The sequence below is a fragment of the Trachypithecus francoisi genome, unplaced genomic scaffold, assembly GCF_009764315.1.
Source record: "Trachypithecus francoisi isolate TF-2019V2 unplaced genomic scaffold, Tfra_2.0 Lachesis_group12, whole genome shotgun sequence".
Lineage (NCBI taxonomy): Eukaryota > Metazoa > Chordata > Mammalia > Primates > Cercopithecidae > Trachypithecus > Trachypithecus francoisi.
This window is the reverse complement of record NW_022681457.1, coordinates 84,852,405-84,869,404: the sequence shown is the minus strand read 5'-3', so window position 1 is coordinate 84,869,404 and position 17,000 is coordinate 84,852,405. Positions and strand designations below refer to the sequence as shown.

General features: G+C 56.6%; 3 protein-coding genes across 3 annotated transcripts in view; 1 reads left to right on the top strand and 2 right to left on the bottom strand.

The window, feature by feature from the left end:
- Positions 1-6,008, top strand: part of PPIE (peptidylprolyl isomerase E) — a 25,531-nt gene extending 19,523 nt beyond the window's left edge. The window contains exon 10 of the mRNA XM_033226995.1: positions 5,791-6,008. Within this exon, the coding sequence (XP_033082886.1) occupies positions 5,791-5,844 (54 nt within the window). The 3' untranslated portion in view covers positions 5,845-6,008. The remainder of the gene's footprint in view (positions 1-5,790) is intronic.
- On the bottom strand, positions 1,960-17,000 carry LOC117092813 (bone morphogenetic protein 8A-like). Its single transcript, XM_033227004.1, has 6 exons — positions 16,813-17,000; positions 16,244-16,392; positions 6,722-6,916; positions 5,814-5,893; positions 5,147-5,257; positions 1,960-2,736 (listed from the first exon to the last, which is right to left on the bottom strand). The coding sequence occupies exons 1-6, from the start codon at positions 16,842-16,844 to the stop codon at positions 2,587-2,589; spliced, it is 717 nt and encodes a 238-aa protein (XP_033082895.1). The 5' UTR covers positions 16,845-17,000; the 3' UTR covers positions 1,960-2,586.
- LOC117092810 (succinyl-CoA:3-ketoacid coenzyme A transferase 2, mitochondrial-like) lies at positions 11,134-13,440 on the bottom strand. Its single transcript, XM_033226990.1, is given in 2 exon segments — positions 11,134-12,327; positions 12,330-13,440. Coding segments are annotated over 2 exon segments (1,551 nt in total). The 5' UTR covers positions 12,880-13,440; the 3' UTR covers positions 11,134-11,326.

Genomic DNA, 17,000 nt, shown 5'->3' with positions numbered 1-17,000 from the left:
GTCAAAATAACTGGCTAATTTAAAATTTACAATTGCCTAGAAGACCATCTTTGATGTTAAGAAGGAACTGTTAAGTAAATACTAGGATAGCAAACAGGTTTCATAATTTCATTTTGTTGAGACAACAGTTCTGCTCTTGTTGCCCAGGCTGAAATGCAATGGTGTGATCTCCGCTCACTACAACCTCCACCTCCCAGATTCAAGCAATTCTGCCTCAGCCTCCTGAGTAGCTGGGATTACAGGCATGCACCACCATGCCCAGGTAATCTTGTATTTTTAGTACAGACGGGATTTCACTGTGTTGGCCAGGATGGTCTTGAACTCCTGACTTCAGGTGATCTGCCCGCCTTGGCCTCCCAAAGTGCTGGGATTACAGGCGTGAGCCACCGTGCCTGGCCAGGTTCCATGTTATGTGCCAACTCTGCTTCGTGACAGCCGCCGGTGCCCCACATTCAGGGTTATGAGGCTGCTTCTGGCTCACTGTGAGGAGTTGGTAGACAGATTCTTTGGCTGAAGGTTGTTTGGAAATCAATCAGTGCAGATAGAAAATGGAGGCCCCGATAAGGAAGCCACCTACAAGGCAGGTCTCCTCACATCCAGGCCAGAGCTGAGATCCCTGTGCTGATAGGGAACTCACCAACTTCCAGACAGCCTGGGGCCGCCCTTTGCATACATGGGAAGGCCTCTTCCTCTGCGCTTGCACACGGAGGCCCTCCCTGGTCCAGGTGGAGGGGCTGCTGTCCTGCACCGTGGCCCCAGCCTCCACCCCTGCTGCCAGATCAGCTCTCCCCAGGCCCCTCTCTGGGGGTGCAGCATGTGAACTCCAGAGAGGCGCATCCTTGGGCACATGGGGAGGTGGAGCCACCCCACCGGGCTGTGCCTGTGGATGGGGCAGACCCAGGATCTGCTTTTAATGACACGGTTTGGGCAGCTGGACTCTGTCTATTCCAGCAGGTAAATTACAGGCTTAGCAAGTCAGAAATCAAATAAACACTCCAACTCCCAGTGGCTGCTCCAAGGAGAACAGCGGTTTCCGGGAACAACAGAGGCTGAGCAAACCTCCCCACTCAACTCAGCCTAATTACTGCCTGTCACTCCCTGGGACAGGGACCTTTTCTTTGACTCACAGGCCCAAGACACAGGACAGTGCTGGTGGGCACCCAGGGTGACACTGACTTTGGTAACCAGCCTGTTTTTCATGGCCCCTGGCCTTGCCCCAGACCTGGCCACAGGCTGCCCATGTTGCCGATGATACATGCTCGGGCAGGGATGGACTGCTCCTCAGCATGGCAGAAGATGGCAACCAGGTTTCACTTTACATATCTGTTGGCAGTGGCTGTGCTGACCATTTGAAAATTCCATTCAGATTTGGAAGAAAAACATTCCAGATTGATTGTTGATGTCTGCCATGCAGAGGAGAAAGGGAAATGATGGCATCTGTGCTGTGCATTGTCATCCTGGGCCACCCAATGCAACCTCATGCTTAGCAAAGGGAAAACTCCACAGAGCTGAGCTCCTGATGGGGCAACATGGTAGCAGATAGATGGGTCAATTGGAAGCCCCAAGATTTTTCTGTTTCTCTGAAACAAAATGTCCATGCACTTATATGGCTTTCCTAGATGGCAGAGGCAGATGCAAAGCAGGAAGACAAGGGAAGATAAATGCCATTGGCTTTAGCTGTAAATAATGCTGTTCACTCAGCTTTTTCTTGAGTTGACTCCACATGCCTACCCGTGGCCAGTGGATCAGTGCTTCGGATCTATGAATATACAATACTTTAGGGGATGTCCAGTTTTTTTTTTTTTTTTGAGACGGAGTCTCGCTCTGTGGCCCAGGCTGGAGTGCAGTGGCCGGATCTCAGCTCACTGCAAGCTCCGCCTCCCGGGTTCACGCCATTCTCCTGCCTCAGCCTCCCGAGTAGCTGGGACTACAGGCGCCCACCACCTCGCCCGGCTAGTTTTTTATATTTTTTAGTAGAGACGGGGTTTCACCATGTTAGCCAGGATGGTCTCGATCTCCTGACCTCGTGATCCGCCCGTCTCGGCCTCCCAAAGTGCTGGGATTACAGGCTTGAGCCAGGGATGTCCAGTTTTAAACCCAGCCTTGCACCTCGGAGGGGCAGGCAATGGGGAGCCAACCAGACCCTCACTACACATGCCACACCCTGTGATGGATGGTGAAGAGCTCAAGGTGGCCAACAGTGGGCTCCAGGTGCCTCTCAGGTCATTCCACATCTATCTCACGACCTGGGCCAGTAAGGGGCATGGATAGGACCTCAGACAGGACTTCTGTGCCAACCCTGAAGAACCGGCCAGAACATGCCTTCGAGGGAGGGGTTTGGGTAGAACACTGCCTGATGATTGAGACCACCTGCGCTGGAGACAGGACAGTCACACAAATGCCTGGCAGGGCAAGGGGCGCATAGGAGCCTGGCATGAAGGAGAAAGGGTCATGGACATGATTGTGAGGATCCTCCCTGGCAATGCCCCGGCCTGGGGTCTGGCTGGGTTTGAGGGTTTCCTGCTTCTGAGGGGCCTGATCCAGATGAGAAGGGTGGCTGCAGCAGGACCAGGCAGGCGGGTGGGCTCAGTGGCAGCCGCAGGCCTTGACCACCATGTTGCGGTGCTTGCGCAGGATGACGTTGTTGCTGCTGTCATAGTAGAGCACAGAGGTGGCGCTGAGCTTGGTGGGCGCGCAGCATGCCTTGGGGACTGCATCTGGTGTCATCAGGTGCACCTGGCCAGGAAGGGGGCACAGGCAGGGACATGAGCCCAGTGACCTCCTCCAAGGACCCACCCATCCCTGCCCCAACTCCACCTGCACCCTGCCTTGGCCATCTCCAGGCCAGCCACATGTGAGCAGCACAATAATGATAACTATTAATAGGAATAAGAGCAGCCCTCAGGGCTCCAGGAGTGGGAGCCATGGTGACCTGCAGCGCCCAGGGAGGGACACATGGCAGGGGGTGTGGGGCAGGTGGGCAGGGCACTAATGAGGGGCCTCGAGTCCCAGGCCAAGGGCTCAGACTTCCTCCTGGGGATAATGGGAAGGAGAACCTCATGGCCAGGTTTTTGCCTTAGTGAGGTCCCAGAGGTGGAGCCTGGAAGGACCACTTTCTTCTTTTGGTCCTCCGGACACCCAGAGGCTCTGCCTCCCACATCCCAGCCTCCCTCCCCAGGCTCTGGGAGGCCAGGCCTCAGCTCCTCTCCTGTGCTGCTCCTCCCAGAGGACTGCATCCGCCCTCAGCACTTCAAGGCCCTGCATGTGCCCGCGCCTCTCCACTCCCTGGGCTCACTCGGACCTCTCTTCTGAACTCCAGACTTGGGGATCCTGCTCCCCTCCCCACTTCTGCACTTGGGGTCTAATGGGACCTCAGCGGAACACAATTCCTCCTGCCCTGACATCATAATCCCCGCCTGGGAGGCCTCCTGGATGACTCCTCTCGCCTTCTCTCTTCCCTGGAAGCAGCCCCTGGCTCAACCTCCACCTCCATGCTGCCTCGGACCACCTGCCCCGTCCAGCTGCCATCACCTGCCAGGTGACCACAGCAGCCTTCACTCATCCCCAACTCCTCCACCTTCCACTGCCACCCCCATCCCCCATCCCAGTCTCCCACAGCAGCCAGAGAGAGGTCCTTCTGAAGGGTGACGTGGACCAGAACACTGCTTTGCTAAAGAGCTCTGACAGCCTATTGGGTTACTGGAAATAAAATCCACCTTCATTTGGACCCCCAGGCCCTAGGGGAGCTGGCCCTGCCTACCCTGGTGCCACCTCCCTCTGCCCTCCTCCTACTCACTGCACCCACCCCTCCTCCCTGCTGGCCCTGAACCTGCTAAGCTCACTCCTGTCTTAGGGCCTTGGAATTGCTCCTTCTGCTGGAACATTCCTCCTCCAGCTGCTGACTGGCCCCCTCCTTTTGTGGAGAGGCCAGGCCCAGTCTCTCTCCACTGATGAGGCAGCCGCTCTGCTCTTTCTCACAGGAGGTGTCAGCTCCACGGTTGGTTTGCTTTGGACAAACCAACAAACCGACAGCATCCCCTAGAGCTCAGTGCCTGTTTGCTGCCCAGCAGGTTGTGAGCACTCACTTTAGTTGAGCCCCTGAGGGGCAGGGGCAAGGGCAGAGAGGATGGAGTCCGGGAGCTGCAGGTGCAGTCACCTTCCCCTGCACCTCCCACACATGCATAGAGGGTGGCTAGGCGGGGCCGCCCCTCGCGTCCTCATCACCCCTGAGCCTTTCCAAGGAGGCAGCTCCAGGTGTCCAGCAAACGCCATTTGACCACCCAGAAAGGAATCATTATCATAGGCTTAGAGCTGCTTTAGTAATTCCTTTCCTCTCACATCAAGGCATCGCCTTTGAACAACCTCCTACGAGAAAAACGTAAAGCTGTGGAATACCAGGAACTGGGATTCTAGGTAAAAAGTTATAGAAGGAAGCCTCGGTGCCAGAATCCACAAACACACAGAGCACTCCGCAGTGAGCAGCACCAGTGATCCCATCAGAAGCCTGCTTTCATCATTGAAGGTTGCCCCAGACAGCAAGGCATCAAAAGCCAGGGGATCCAGAGAAAACACAAATGGCCAAGAGAGAAACTGGGGGAAAAGCCAAGGGTTGAGAGCCAAACCGTCCAGATGCTCCCTGCCTGCGGTGTGGCACAGGTGGGTGTGTGCACACACACGTCCCGCACACTGTGTGCATATATTGTGGGCGGCCAGACTTCCCAGCGTACTCGGGGACCCGTGTGTGTTAAGATCACACAGTCCCCACACGGGCATGCACGTCCATTTCGTGTGCTGTGCCTCTGACCGTAAAGAGCTGTGCCTCCGTCAGTCTGGGCACCACATGCAGGTGCATAAGTGTCCCACAGGAGCATGTGCGGTGCATAGAACAGGCATGTGTACACCACTGTTCAGTGTCAGTGTGGGGTGTTTCTGTGTTCAGGTGTGAGTCTACATGTATTAGTGTGGCTGTGTGAGGACAAGTTCCTGCAGAGCTGTAGGAATTTACCCATGTTACTGACTCTGTGCAGAGAAAGCCCCTTGAGATGTGGAGCAGGTGGCCTCACTGCCCTCCCGGCCGGCTGGACCAGACCCCTCTCCACAGAGACCCTCACCCCAGGGGGCTGGGCAGGATGGACACGGTACTGACCAGGGACTGCAGGATGGCGTGGTTGGTGGCGTTCATGCAGGAGCCCAGCGGGAAGGAGCACTCCCCCTCACAGTAATAGGCCGAGTAGCCTTGGGGGGCGATGACCCAGTCCTAGGGGACATGGGAGAAGGTGAGTCCCATCCATGTGCCCCTCCTGAGCCCCCCATCCTGTCACTGGACTTGTCACAGGACAGCCCAGGGCTGCCCCTGAACCTCCCTGAGCGTCAGGGCCCAAACCCACCCTCGGTCCCTGCAAGGCAGTCTCCCCCAGGAGGTCTGAATGCACCTAGGAACCCCCAGCAGACAGGGCTGGGTGGGAGCTCAGGCCCGACATCCCCCATCCTCGCTCTGCATCCCCTTTCCCAGCCAGCCCTCTCCTGCCTGCACCTCCCAGAGCTGCAGTTGCAGCCGATGCAGGGAGGCACTGCCAGCCTGGCCTCAGTTTCCCTGCTGCAAAGCTGACAGCTTAGTTGCAGTCTTCATTTTCATGGTTAAAAATAAAATGCCCTTTCTCACCATATTCCCTCTTTAGAAAACTTGGAAAACACAGAAAAAAAATAAAGAAGAAAAACTGAAGTCACTCATGATTCTATGTCCTCCCTACAGATTCACTTCTGATCTACAGGTGGCGATTGTCATTTCAAAAACAAGGAGAGTCAGCAATTACCAGCCAGCCAAGGTCCTGGAAGCTGACGTAGAGCTCGTGCCGGCGGCAGACCTGCCGCCCGTGGGAGCCGCGGACGTCATCTGCAGGGACAGAAGGGCAAGGTCTTTTCTGGGGTTCCTGCTCTGTGCAGCTACTACGGGGTACCAGGGTGGGGGGTGCCCTGATGAGCACATTTGTCAAATGAATGACAGGAAACCATTTGGTCTCATAAAGCCCATCCCTGGAACTCTGCTTGTACCGTGACCCAGCTGAAGAGCCTGTCATGGCTCCCGATGGCTAGAGTGACACTGTGCTCAGCACTCCCCTGTCCTTCAGCCTGGGAGCGTCTCGACGCGCCAGTAAACAGCCCAGCAGGACCCTCGGCCATCCTGTGCCGCTTCCTCTCTAGAGACCCCTGTGACTCCAGCCCACCCTCTCCTGCCACACCCGTTCCTCAGGTTCAAGTGGCTCATGACCAGGCCAGTTAAAGGCCGACTCCCTGGGAAGGAGGCCACAGGGTCGGGTCAGGCCTGTCCCTGATCCTGAAGGGCTTGGCCCAGTTGGGGAGAAAACTTCACATAAGCAACCGAGGATGGTGCGGGGTGTCCAGGCACAACCGCGAGTCACGAGGGGCTGCGGCTCCCAGGGAAGGGGCAGCTGATTCCGATGGAGGCTCCTGGGAAAGACCTGGAGGAGCCAGGGGGAGAGAGGGGGCCTTCTGGGTGGCAGGGACAGGCAGGACAGGCCTCTGGAGTGCCGGTCGCCAGGGTGCATCAGGGCAAAAGATGGGGTCAGGAAAGGTGGCTGGAGAGGGGCCGTCAGCTTGAACCGACCTGAGCCTGAGGGCTCTGGGCCACCACTTGGTTCTCACCCTGCCTCTCTCCACTGGAAGCCCACAGGGCCTCGGCCCCACCCCGCCCGGCCCTCACCAAAGATCCCTGGGAGTCGGTTGGCCTGCGGCAGCTCGTTGGTTTTCTTTGGCTGCCTCCTTCTCAGTGGCCTCACTGCCCGAGGGGTGCGGATGGGACTCGGACTGGCCCTGAAGAAAGTAACCACGAAAGGCTGTCGGGAGCGCGGGGCCCGTTGACCCAGCAGGCCGGCCAGGCCGGGATCCACACTGTGCCCTGCGACAGAAAGGAGAGAGGGGTCACTTGCGGGCAGTGGCCCTGCAGCAGACACAGCAGGGATCTCTCTGCCAGGGCCTGGGCAGGTCCAGGAGCGTGAAGGCTGAGGACCTGAGGGTCCCTGCTGAGCCTCAGTTTCCACATCTGAAGCCTGGAGTCCTTGGTCCAGCCCCAGCCAGTCCACATCTCCTGGGGGCAGATCTGGAGGAGGTGGGAGGGGGGCCTCAGTGAGCTGCAGGTGGTGGTATTAGTGACAGCTGTGACACAGACACTTGTGAAGCGTTTTACAAGTTTGAAGATTTTTCCCATGGATCACCTCATTGGGTCCTTACAGTAAGCCTGCAGCTCCTTCTTCACAGGAGACCCAGAGTCCTACTGCCAGTGACTTCGAGAACCAGCGCTCCCACCTCGGTCCAAGGACCCCGAGGCCTGTGTTGTCTTCCATCCTGCACTTTCTGGGGTGTGAATGTTGAACTTACGACTGAGACAGCTCGTGGTAGTATCTGCCAGATTTAGCGAGTGCTTTTCTGCTGGGCACAGCCCAAGAGCAGGGCATTAACTGTCTCCCTGATGCCTACAAGGGAGATGCCAGGCAGAGCAGAGACATTGGAACCAAGTCCCAGAGCCCAAGTTTCAGCCTGCAGCAGTCCTATTCCAGAGCCCAAGTTCTTATGCACGAGCTGAGTTTATGGAGAAAAAAGAAAAGGCTGAAGCAGAGATCTGACTTGGGCCTCAGCCCCAGGAGCAGTGAAGCCTGTAAACGGGATTGTCCTCCACAGCCGCTTCCAGACAGGATGCTGCTAAAACACACGATAACTAGCCCTTCACCAATACAACGGCATCCTCCTGTACTTGTTTGGATTTCAATAACCTTTCTATTGTAAAAGCAGTTAACCATGATAAAATTTTGAGAAAAAAATCCCATTTTAAAGCCCTTCCAACTCGCATACATTTCCGTTTTTCTGGGCTACCCCGTCAGTCTAGGCTTTACGCAGTTGTCAGCCCAGCAGAGGCGCCCTCATTGTTTTGTTTCAGCGCTCAAGCAGCCAGGTTTGGCGGCTGGCACCTGGAGTCCCAGCGCTCTGGGAAGCTAAGGCTGGAGGACGGCTTCAGCGCAGGACTTCAGATAACAGGTTATTACCTGCTTTTCACGATAAAGACGGAGTGCAATGGAGCCTCCTCACTCTGCGCATGGGTGAAATTTCCTGATACTGAATTGCAGAAGCATGATTACCAGCTCACTTTCATGTCTCTCTAAACAGTGCCAGTTGTTCAGTTTACATGAGAGCACATTTCACCTCCACGTTATAAGCATAGATGTACACATGTATGTACACTCATGCATATGTTTGTATAAACACACAGATGCACATACTCTTAGAAATTATACATACAGATGTATTTATTCCTACGTAGTTCTTCAGTACACCCTACAGGTCAGGGACACTGCCCTGCCCCACCCTCAGTCCTACTCAAAGGTCAGCCCTTAAGCAGCTGTGCCTCAGTCCTGGTGTCCCTTGGCCACTTGATTGAACAACCAGTGAATCCAGAGACTAACCTTTGATGTGTGACATCATCTGCCACAAACAAATGCGCTGGCAGGAGAGCCTCCCTCCTTCTCAGGAGCATGGACAAGAGCTGCTGAGACAGGGAGGCTGTGAGCTGCAGATGCTAACATGAGGAGGAGGCCCAGAGAGAATCCACTGGGCAGGGCTTGAGTCACGGTGAGTCAAGGTTATGGGGAAGCAGCAGAAATACAAGGACCAGAGCCAGGGCACAGAGGAAAAGGTAAGTGAGGTCACAATGGGGAGAGAACAGGGCAGCCTGAGTGGGGTGGTGACGGTCACAAGCCCGGGCACTGAAGTGTCACTCTGCGGACTGGCTGACACATGGGGACGACCTGGGGCCCAGGGCAGCCCTCCAGGCTGCATGTGCAGCTCTGTCCTGCGATTCCCTGGGGAGCCCTGGCAGCGCTGGGGCCAGAGGGGTCATCAGTCCTGCATGCTTTGCTCACTATTTGTTTCTGTGCAGCTGTGATCAAGGGTCTTACGGGGTCTCCCAGACACAGGATAGAATGTCGCATTAGATCAGTCACACCACAGACCCTCACAGAGCCTCTCTGAGCCACGCCTGGCTTGGGTGCTGGGAACCCCTCTGTAGGCCTCACAGGCCAGGCAAGCCTGACTGGGGACTCTTGAAGTAGCTAATCCCAGGTTCCCATTTTACAGAAGCAGAAACTAAGGCCCAGAGAGAGCAGCAACTGTTCAGGGTCCCAGAGCAAGGTGGGTCAGAGCCAGGATTATCATATACTTTCCAGCAAACCGCAGGGCACAGCTGGGTATGGCTGGGCGAGATGGGGGTGGTGAAGGGGACTAACAGCTGGTCTCAGTTCAGAGCCCTGCATCTGGGAGGCCTGGAGAAGCTCCCCCACCCCCAGCCCTCTCCTTCCAGAGCTCAGAGCCTCCTTCTCCATCAGCTCTGCTTCTTTCCCACCCATTCTTGGGCAGGACTCCCTGGCCCCAGCTGGCTGCAGGGAAGGCCAGGCAGTCCAGGTAGGGGGCTCTCAGGCTGCCCAGCTGTGGGCAGAGCCCTTCTAGAAAGGCAGAGGTGGAGGCCCAGAGGGTCACTTGTCTGCTTCTAGATACCTCGGCCTTTTCCACATTGCTACTGGGAAACTCCTGACACCCAGGGCAAATCAGGTGCCCCTCGCCAGGAGCCCCAAAAGGCACCCCACTGCCCACTAGATGACATTTCATTTCAAGCCCCCACCCTGGCTGTAGTCCCTGGCCCCTTTCCCACACCCCCAGGCTGTTCCCTCCATGAGTGCCAACTCTCCCTGCCCCGCTCTCCTTCCCAGGATCTGGCCTTTCCTGCAGGGCGGGGCTCCAATGGGCCCCTTGGAAAGTCTGTCCTTGACCAGCGAGAACTTACTGCTCTGACCACATGCCCCCATTGGCCTGGGAACCCCCAGAGCTACACTTACGCCGTGCATGCACCATGCCAGGCTTGGTTGTCAACAGCAAGCACCCACGCATACACACACACACAATCGTTTCTTAATTTTAGTTTTTGAGACTATAGATTCAGGAGGAAATGCCTCACAGCCTCTTGGGTTACAACGGTTCATCACACAAGCGGCCAGTTTGGGCCTCCATCCCAGAGAGGAAGGCCTAAATGTCTGGTCTGGATGACGCAGGAACAATTCAAATGAAGTTGAGAAAACTCATCTAGTCCCTTGGTTAGGGTTCTAGAACTCCTCCTGTCCTAGGCTGTAGCCTTTGGCCACACACGGAGGAAGCTTCCTGGTGGATTTCAGCACCCACAGCCTCTCCCCTCTCAGTCTCTCCCATCACCCAGTCCCTTCCCTTGGAGACGGTCCTGCTTCCTTCTAGGGACATCTAGAAGCTTGACATCTGATAGGTCCCAGGAGGAGAGATGTGGGAGGAGGAGGGGAGGCTTCATGGAAACAAATTTTAACAACAAAGGCCCCAGAATAAATATCAGCGAAATTCTGTCTAAAAAAGAAAAAAAAAATACAGTAAGCTAAGGTTAATTGGTCCAACTCAGTTGGCTCATGTCTGTAATCCCAGCACTTTGGGAGGCTGAGGCAGGTGGATCGCTTGAGCTCAGGAGTTCGAGACCAGCCTGGGCAACATGGTGAAACTCCATTTCTACAAAATAAATAAATAAATAAATAAATAAATAAACAAACAAACAAAATAATCAGGCATTGTGATGTGTGCCTGTAGTCCCAGTTACTCAGGAGGCTGAGTTGGGAGGATTGCTTGAGCCCAGGAGGCAGACATTGCAGTGAGATCACACCACTGCACTCCAGCTTGAGAGCCGGATCCCGTCTCAAAAAAAAAAAAAAAAAAGAAAAGAAAAGAAAAAAAAAAAAAAAAAAGAAAAGAAAAAAAACAAGCTTGTGAAGACAGCATGTCTTCCAATCACAAACTCACATCTTTGCTCGCCTATTTCTCATTGCAGTAGTAAAATGGCTCTTTAGGTGTACTCTGGGTGGAGTGATTTTCTCCCTAGTCAGTTTTCGTCTCCATTTCATGGTTCTAGTACGAGGCAGGCGCTTGAATGAAATCCTGCTGTGAATGCGCTGGCGCTGTGCACGCTCTGTGTAAACATCACAGAGCAAAGCGGACACCCATTCCTCACCACTGCAGAACTGCGCCTTGCAGTGCTCGAGGAACACAGTGAGGAGCTGATCTGTTTTCCTGTTGTTTTTAATTAAAGTCGCAGCTCTCTAGAGGAGCACAGTCCACCTAGGGAGGAAAGTCGGAGGCCAGCAGCAAACGCCTCCAAGCGCTGGGTAAATGCATTCCTGCGGTAACCGACGTCCCCTGAGGAACCTAGTGGGATCCCCTGAGGAGCGCACCCCCCCGCCAGATCCGGGTCCCATCAGAGTGCCACCTGCTGCATGGGCCTTAGGTTCGGGCACACAGCAAAGGCACACCCCGTGCTCTTTCTGACGTCGTCCACGGTCAGGCCCTCCCAGAGCTCCATCAGCGTCAACCCTCTCTTCCTGTGCACGCCAAACACGGCCTTCTCGGTGATGATGCGGTCCACGCACTGCTTCCCGGTCAGTGGCATGGTGCATTTCTCCATGATCTTAGGGGTGTTGTCCTTTGTGCAGTGCTCCATGGTGACCACCACTCTGGTCTTCGGACTGGACACCAAGTCCATGGCACCGCCCATGCCTTTCACCTTCTTGCCAGGGATCATCCAGTTCGCCAGGTCGCCGTATCTGGAAACCTGCATGGCTCCGAGCATGGTTAGGTGGAGGTGTCCCCCTCGGATCATGGCGAAGGAGTCGTCGCTGGCGAAGAAGCAGCCCCCGGGAAGCACCGTGACCGTCTGTTTGCCTGCATTGATGAGGTCGGCATCCACTTCATCTTCCGTGGGAAACGGGCCCAGGCCCAGGATCCCGTTCTCACTGTGAAGATGCACGGTCATGCTGGGGCTGATGAAGTTGCTGGCCAGCAGGGGGATGCCTATGCCCAGATTGGCGTACATGCCGTCCTCAAATTCCAGAGCTGCGCGTCTGATGATGCGCGTCCTGGCGTCCTCTTTGTTTTCGGCGTCTCTATCTTCCTCTTTCCGAATCGTCAAGCGTTCAATTCGTTTCTCATATTTCTGCCCCTCTATCACACGATCTACATAAATGTTTGGAACGTGGATGTCTTCTGGGGGGAAAGTCCCCACGTCCACGATCTCTTCCACCTCCACCGCCGTGACGTCTGCAGCTTTGCACATGGGCACGTTGAAATTGCGGGCGCTCCCCCTGAAGACCACGTTTCCTGCCCGGTCGGCCTTCCACCCTTTCACCAGGGCGAAGTCCGCCCGGATGGCGCGCTCCAAAAGGAAGTGGTCACCTTGGAACTCCCTCACCTCTCGGGGTGGCTCATGATCGCCAGGTGGCCGTCCGGGGTGTAGCGGATGGGGGCGCCCCCTTCCTGGACCAAGGTCCCGTAGCCCGTGGGGGTGTAGAAGGCGGGCACCCCGGCGCCCCCGGCGCGGATGCGCTCGGCCAGGGTGCCCTGGGGCGTGAGCTCCAGCTCCAGCTCTCCTGCCAGGTACTGGCTCTCGCACAGCGTGTTCTCGCCCACGTAGGAACAGACGATGCGGCGCACCTGCCTGGAGGCCATCAGGAGGCCCAGGCCGAAGTCCTCCACGCCCACGTTGCTGCTGACCACCTGCAAGTCCTTCACGCCGGTCCTGAGCAGCGCGGCGATCAGGTTCTCGGGGATCCCGCAGAGCCCGAAGCCCCCGACCATGATGGTCGCCCCGTCAGAGATGTCCTTCACCATCTCCACCGGGTCCGTGTAGAACTTGGCGCGGGGCCGGGGGCTGGTGGCAAAGCGGCGGGCGCAGCCCTGGGACAGCGCGAGCCCTGAGCCGCGGGCGGGAACCCCGCGCCCGAGAGCCGACGCCAGGAGCCGCAGCGCCGCCATGGTCGGCCCGGGTCAGAGGCCAGGACAGGCCGTGTGCGCCCCGCGTGCGCCCCGGGGCCGCACGTCACAGAGCAGGGAGGGCGCCCGCGCCCTGACGCACTCCCGCCCAGCAGGTCTCCCCGGCCAGGCGCAGGCTCTAGGCCAGGCCCGCGACCCACCACAGGGAGGGGGCCGCTCCCCCGCTCCGCCCTGGGCTGGAGCCCCCCGTGTCAGTCCTCCGTGTCCAGCGCACAGGCCCCGGGCGCAGGACAGAGTTGAGGTCAGGCTCCGCGTGGAGGGCACCGGCCAGATCCCCTCCTGCCCCAGTGGAGCCTCAGGCACAAACTCCAACCGCCCCGCCCAAGCTTCCCCCGCTCATTAGAGACACCAAATATTTAATGAGCAGGCGCTGCTGGGTGAGATCGTCGGTCATGACAACCCTCACTGGGCATCACTCTGTGCCAAGCACCCTCCCTTAATCCTGTGACAACACGGAGAGTGAGTGCCCCCCCAATACAGCCCCCCAGAGCTCAGGTTCACCCCTCACTGTGTCAGTGGGGACACTATCCCTCACCTTCATCAGGAAGGGTCGCCGCTCTGAAGAGTCTCCACCACCTCCCCCGCTCCAGCTCCCTGCTCCAACTTGTGCAGAATTTTGCAGTTTTCTTCCCTCTGCACAGAATCACTCCATCACCACAGCAGTGTGCAGGCCTCTCCTCACCTGTAAAGGACCTGCCTTGTCCGGGGTTCTCTCCAGCCCCAGCCCATGCCTCTGCTCCCCTTCCCCAGCAAAGGTTCTGGAAAGAGCTGTCTCCTGCCTCCACTGCCTGTCTCCCTCCACCTCCCCAGTCAGACCCACACTCCATGGAGATTTGGGCCATCAACAACCTCTGCGATGGCAAAACCCTCGGTCACTTCTCTGTTCTTGCCTTCAGTGCCCACAGCTGGACACAAATGACAAACCCTTGCTTCTGGAAACACTTGACTCTGGCATCTTGGTCACCTCATCCTCCAGGTGTCCTGCTCCCTCCCTGGCTGGTCTCTGTGGGCTCGCTGTGGCCCCTCCTTGTGAGGTCTCTGGATGTTGGAGGTCCCAGCGCTCTGGGCCAGGCCCTCTTTCTTCTCCATCACTACCTCCTTCCCTAGATGATCTGGTCCCACCCCACGCTTTAAATCCACTTACATGCCAGCACTTCCCTCGCCTGGGTCTTCACGCTCACCTGTCCCTGGAATGGCATTTCCATGAGGACCAGTGATCTCAGTAACATCCCAGGGGGCTCAGAAATATTCCAGCCAAAAAAGAACCCTTGGCCACACACCTCAAATGTGCCCTTCATCTATCTTTCCCCAAAAAGAAAAATCTATTGAAAAAAATCCACTGGTTCCATCCACACATCATTCAGGCTTCCTCCCGTTCCCTCACCTCCTCACCATGTCCTGACACTGAACTCGACTCATCTTTCTCCATCTCCACTGCTACCAACAGGCCGCTCACAGCGCCCACCTGCACCACTGTGGGGCTCCCATGAGTCTCTCTGACTTCACTCTTGTCCCTCTCAGTCTGCTCTCCCCACTGAAGTCAGGGGGCTCCTTATTTTATGCATATATTCAGTAAAGTTTTAATTTTACAACAGTTGATAGTTACATAAAAATTTGCAAAGATAGTATAGAGGCTGAGGGGGGAGGATCGCCGGAGCCCAGGGGTTGGAGGTTACCGTGAGCTGCGATTGCGCCACTGCACTCCACCCTGAGCAACAGAGCAAAACCCTGTCTCAAAGAAAAAAAAACCACACAAGGAGTTCCCATATACCTGGACCCAGTTTCCCCTGGGAAATGTTAGTATTTTACACTAGTAGGGTACCTTTCTCATAACTAATGGACCAGTACTGATATCTTATTATTAAGTAAACACCATGATTGATCTGGATTTCCTAACTTTCCCCTAATGCCCTTTTGCTGGTCCAGGATTCCACCCAGGACCCCACATGCACCGAGCTGGTCATCTTAGGTGCCTCTGGGCTCCTCCAATTTCCCAACCTTCCCTTTTTTTTGATGAGTTTGGCGGTTTTGAGAAGTGTTTGCCAGGTATTCTGCAGAAAGCCTTTCTCTTTGGGTTTGATGGTCTTCTTGTGGTTGGACTGGGGTTTCGGGTTCACAGCGGGGGGGGGGGGCTCTGAAGCTCAGTGGTCTGCTCCTTCCCTTACACCCAGTGCACATGCTAGCCCGGTGCCGGTCACTGCAGTGGGCCTTCCTCACCTGGCTGAGGCGCTGCACGTCAGGTCCCCTACACCCTGTCCACACCGCACTTTCGGGAAGCAAGTCATTGTGCGGCCCACGCAAGGGGTGGGGAGCTCTGCTGCACCCTGAGAGGGGGGCATCTCAGAGGGTTCTCTTTTAAAACCTGAATCAGATCCTGTCGTCCACCACTGCTATTAAATAAAATAAATGGGCTGGGCGCGGTGGCTCAAGCCTGTAATCCCAGCACTTTGGGAGGCCGAGACGGGTGGATCACGAGGTCAGGAGATCGAGACCATCCTGGCTAACACGGGGAAACCCCGTCTCTACTAAAAAATCCAAAAAAAAAAAAACTAGCTGGGCGAGGTGGCGGGCGCCTGTAGTCCCAGCTACTCCGGAGGCTGAGGCAGGAGAATGGCGTAAACCCGGGAGGCGGAGCTTGCAGTGAGCTGAGATCCGGCCACTGCACTCCAGCCCGGGCGACAGAGCCAGACTCCGTCTCAAAAAAAATAAAATAAAATAAAATAAAATAAAATAAAATAAAATAAAATAAAATAATGATGCTAAGAACCCCACCACCTGGCCCTGGTTTACCCTGACTCAGAATGGCCCCTGGGACCCCCGCCCTCACTGCTGCTCCATGGCGCCCCCTTGCCGGGCCTCAAACACGCCCATCTCATGCCCACTTTGGCCTTTGTATTCCTACTGCCTGGCATAAAAGAGGCTCTCCCCAATTTCACCTGTGGAATGAACAAGGGCATGAATCCTTGCCTTGTAGAAGAGAAGACAGGGTCTGGAAAGGTAAGTCCCAGCCAAGGTCACTGAGGCAGGGCACTGCCGAGCTGGGCTTCAAACCCAGCCTCCTGGCCTCAGTGTCTGAGGGCACAACCACTTCCCCTCCTTTCCTTCCCAGGACAGAAACTCCCAAGGTGGAGGCTGCTCCGTGGGAAGAACCGCCGGCTTCCTGGGAAGCAGAGGGAGAGGAGAGAGCACCCCCACTGGGCCAGACCTTGTGCCTTGGACCTCAGTGACCCTCGCAGCGGGCACAGCTGGTGAGGCTGGGAACCCAGGGCCACAGGAAGCTGCTACTGCTGCCTGTGCTGGCACAGAGAAGCCCCAGGGGCTGCTCCCACAGAGCCCCCAGCCTCACCGTCCTCAGTCTCCACATAGAGGCGGAGTCCCAGGTCCTTGTGACGCTTTCGCAACCAGCGGCCACTGGCTGCTGTGACGTCCAGCACCAGCCAGCCCTCGTCCCCGGCTTGGAGCGTCTGAAGATCCAAAAACAACAAGTCAGACTCCCTGTGGACACGAAAGAACAATTAACCGGAGGCCGGCACAGCTGCCTCTGTGACTCCAGGACCCGCTGGGGGCCGTCACCAGGGCATGTCCTACCTGACTCTGCCTGTGCCCCTTCTGAGCCTCATCTCACCGCCTCAGCCCACAGAGGTGTACACATGAGGAAACGGAGGCTCAGTGGTTCAATGACCCGTTCAAGTCCCCAGAGCCAGGATGGCAGGGCAGGGACTTGAAGGCAGGACTGTCACTGGGGCTCTTCCCGCAGTGCAGGGGGCTCGGGCCAAGCATCTTTCCCGTCTTTGAGGGTCTCTTTCGGGTCCTCTGGGAAGTGTTCCACCAACCCCCACTCCCTGCTGGGCTGCCTTGACCATGAGACTGTGAGGCGGGCAGGGGCAGGGGGCACCTGGGCCAAGGGGAAGGCACCTGTTGGACTGCTCCTGGACCACCTGGAACATGCTGACGTGGAGGGTCCTGTTGAGCAGGTGGATGCTGGGCACCTTGTAAATCCGGAACTCCGCAGCTGTGACCGCCTCCCCATCCGGGATCTGGGTCAGGTCAAAGCGGAACTCCTTCCAATGGGGCTCCTGATGGCCCAAGGCATGATCTCGCTC

Bases quoted from the DNA above. Each gene is read 5' to 3' on its own strand.
- LOC117092813 (XM_033227004.1), bottom strand. From the start codon at position 16,844: ATGTTCCAGGTGGTCCAGGAGCAGTCCAACAG. The intron at 16,393-16,812 runs GTGCCTTCCCCT...TCGTGTCCACAG, and splicing joins GTCCAGGAGCAGTCCAACAG to GGAGTCTGACTTGTTGTTTT. The intron at 5,894-6,721 runs GTGAGGGCCGGG...CTGTCCCTGCAG, and splicing joins CCGACTCCCAGGGATCTTTG to ATGACGTCCGCGGCTCCCAC.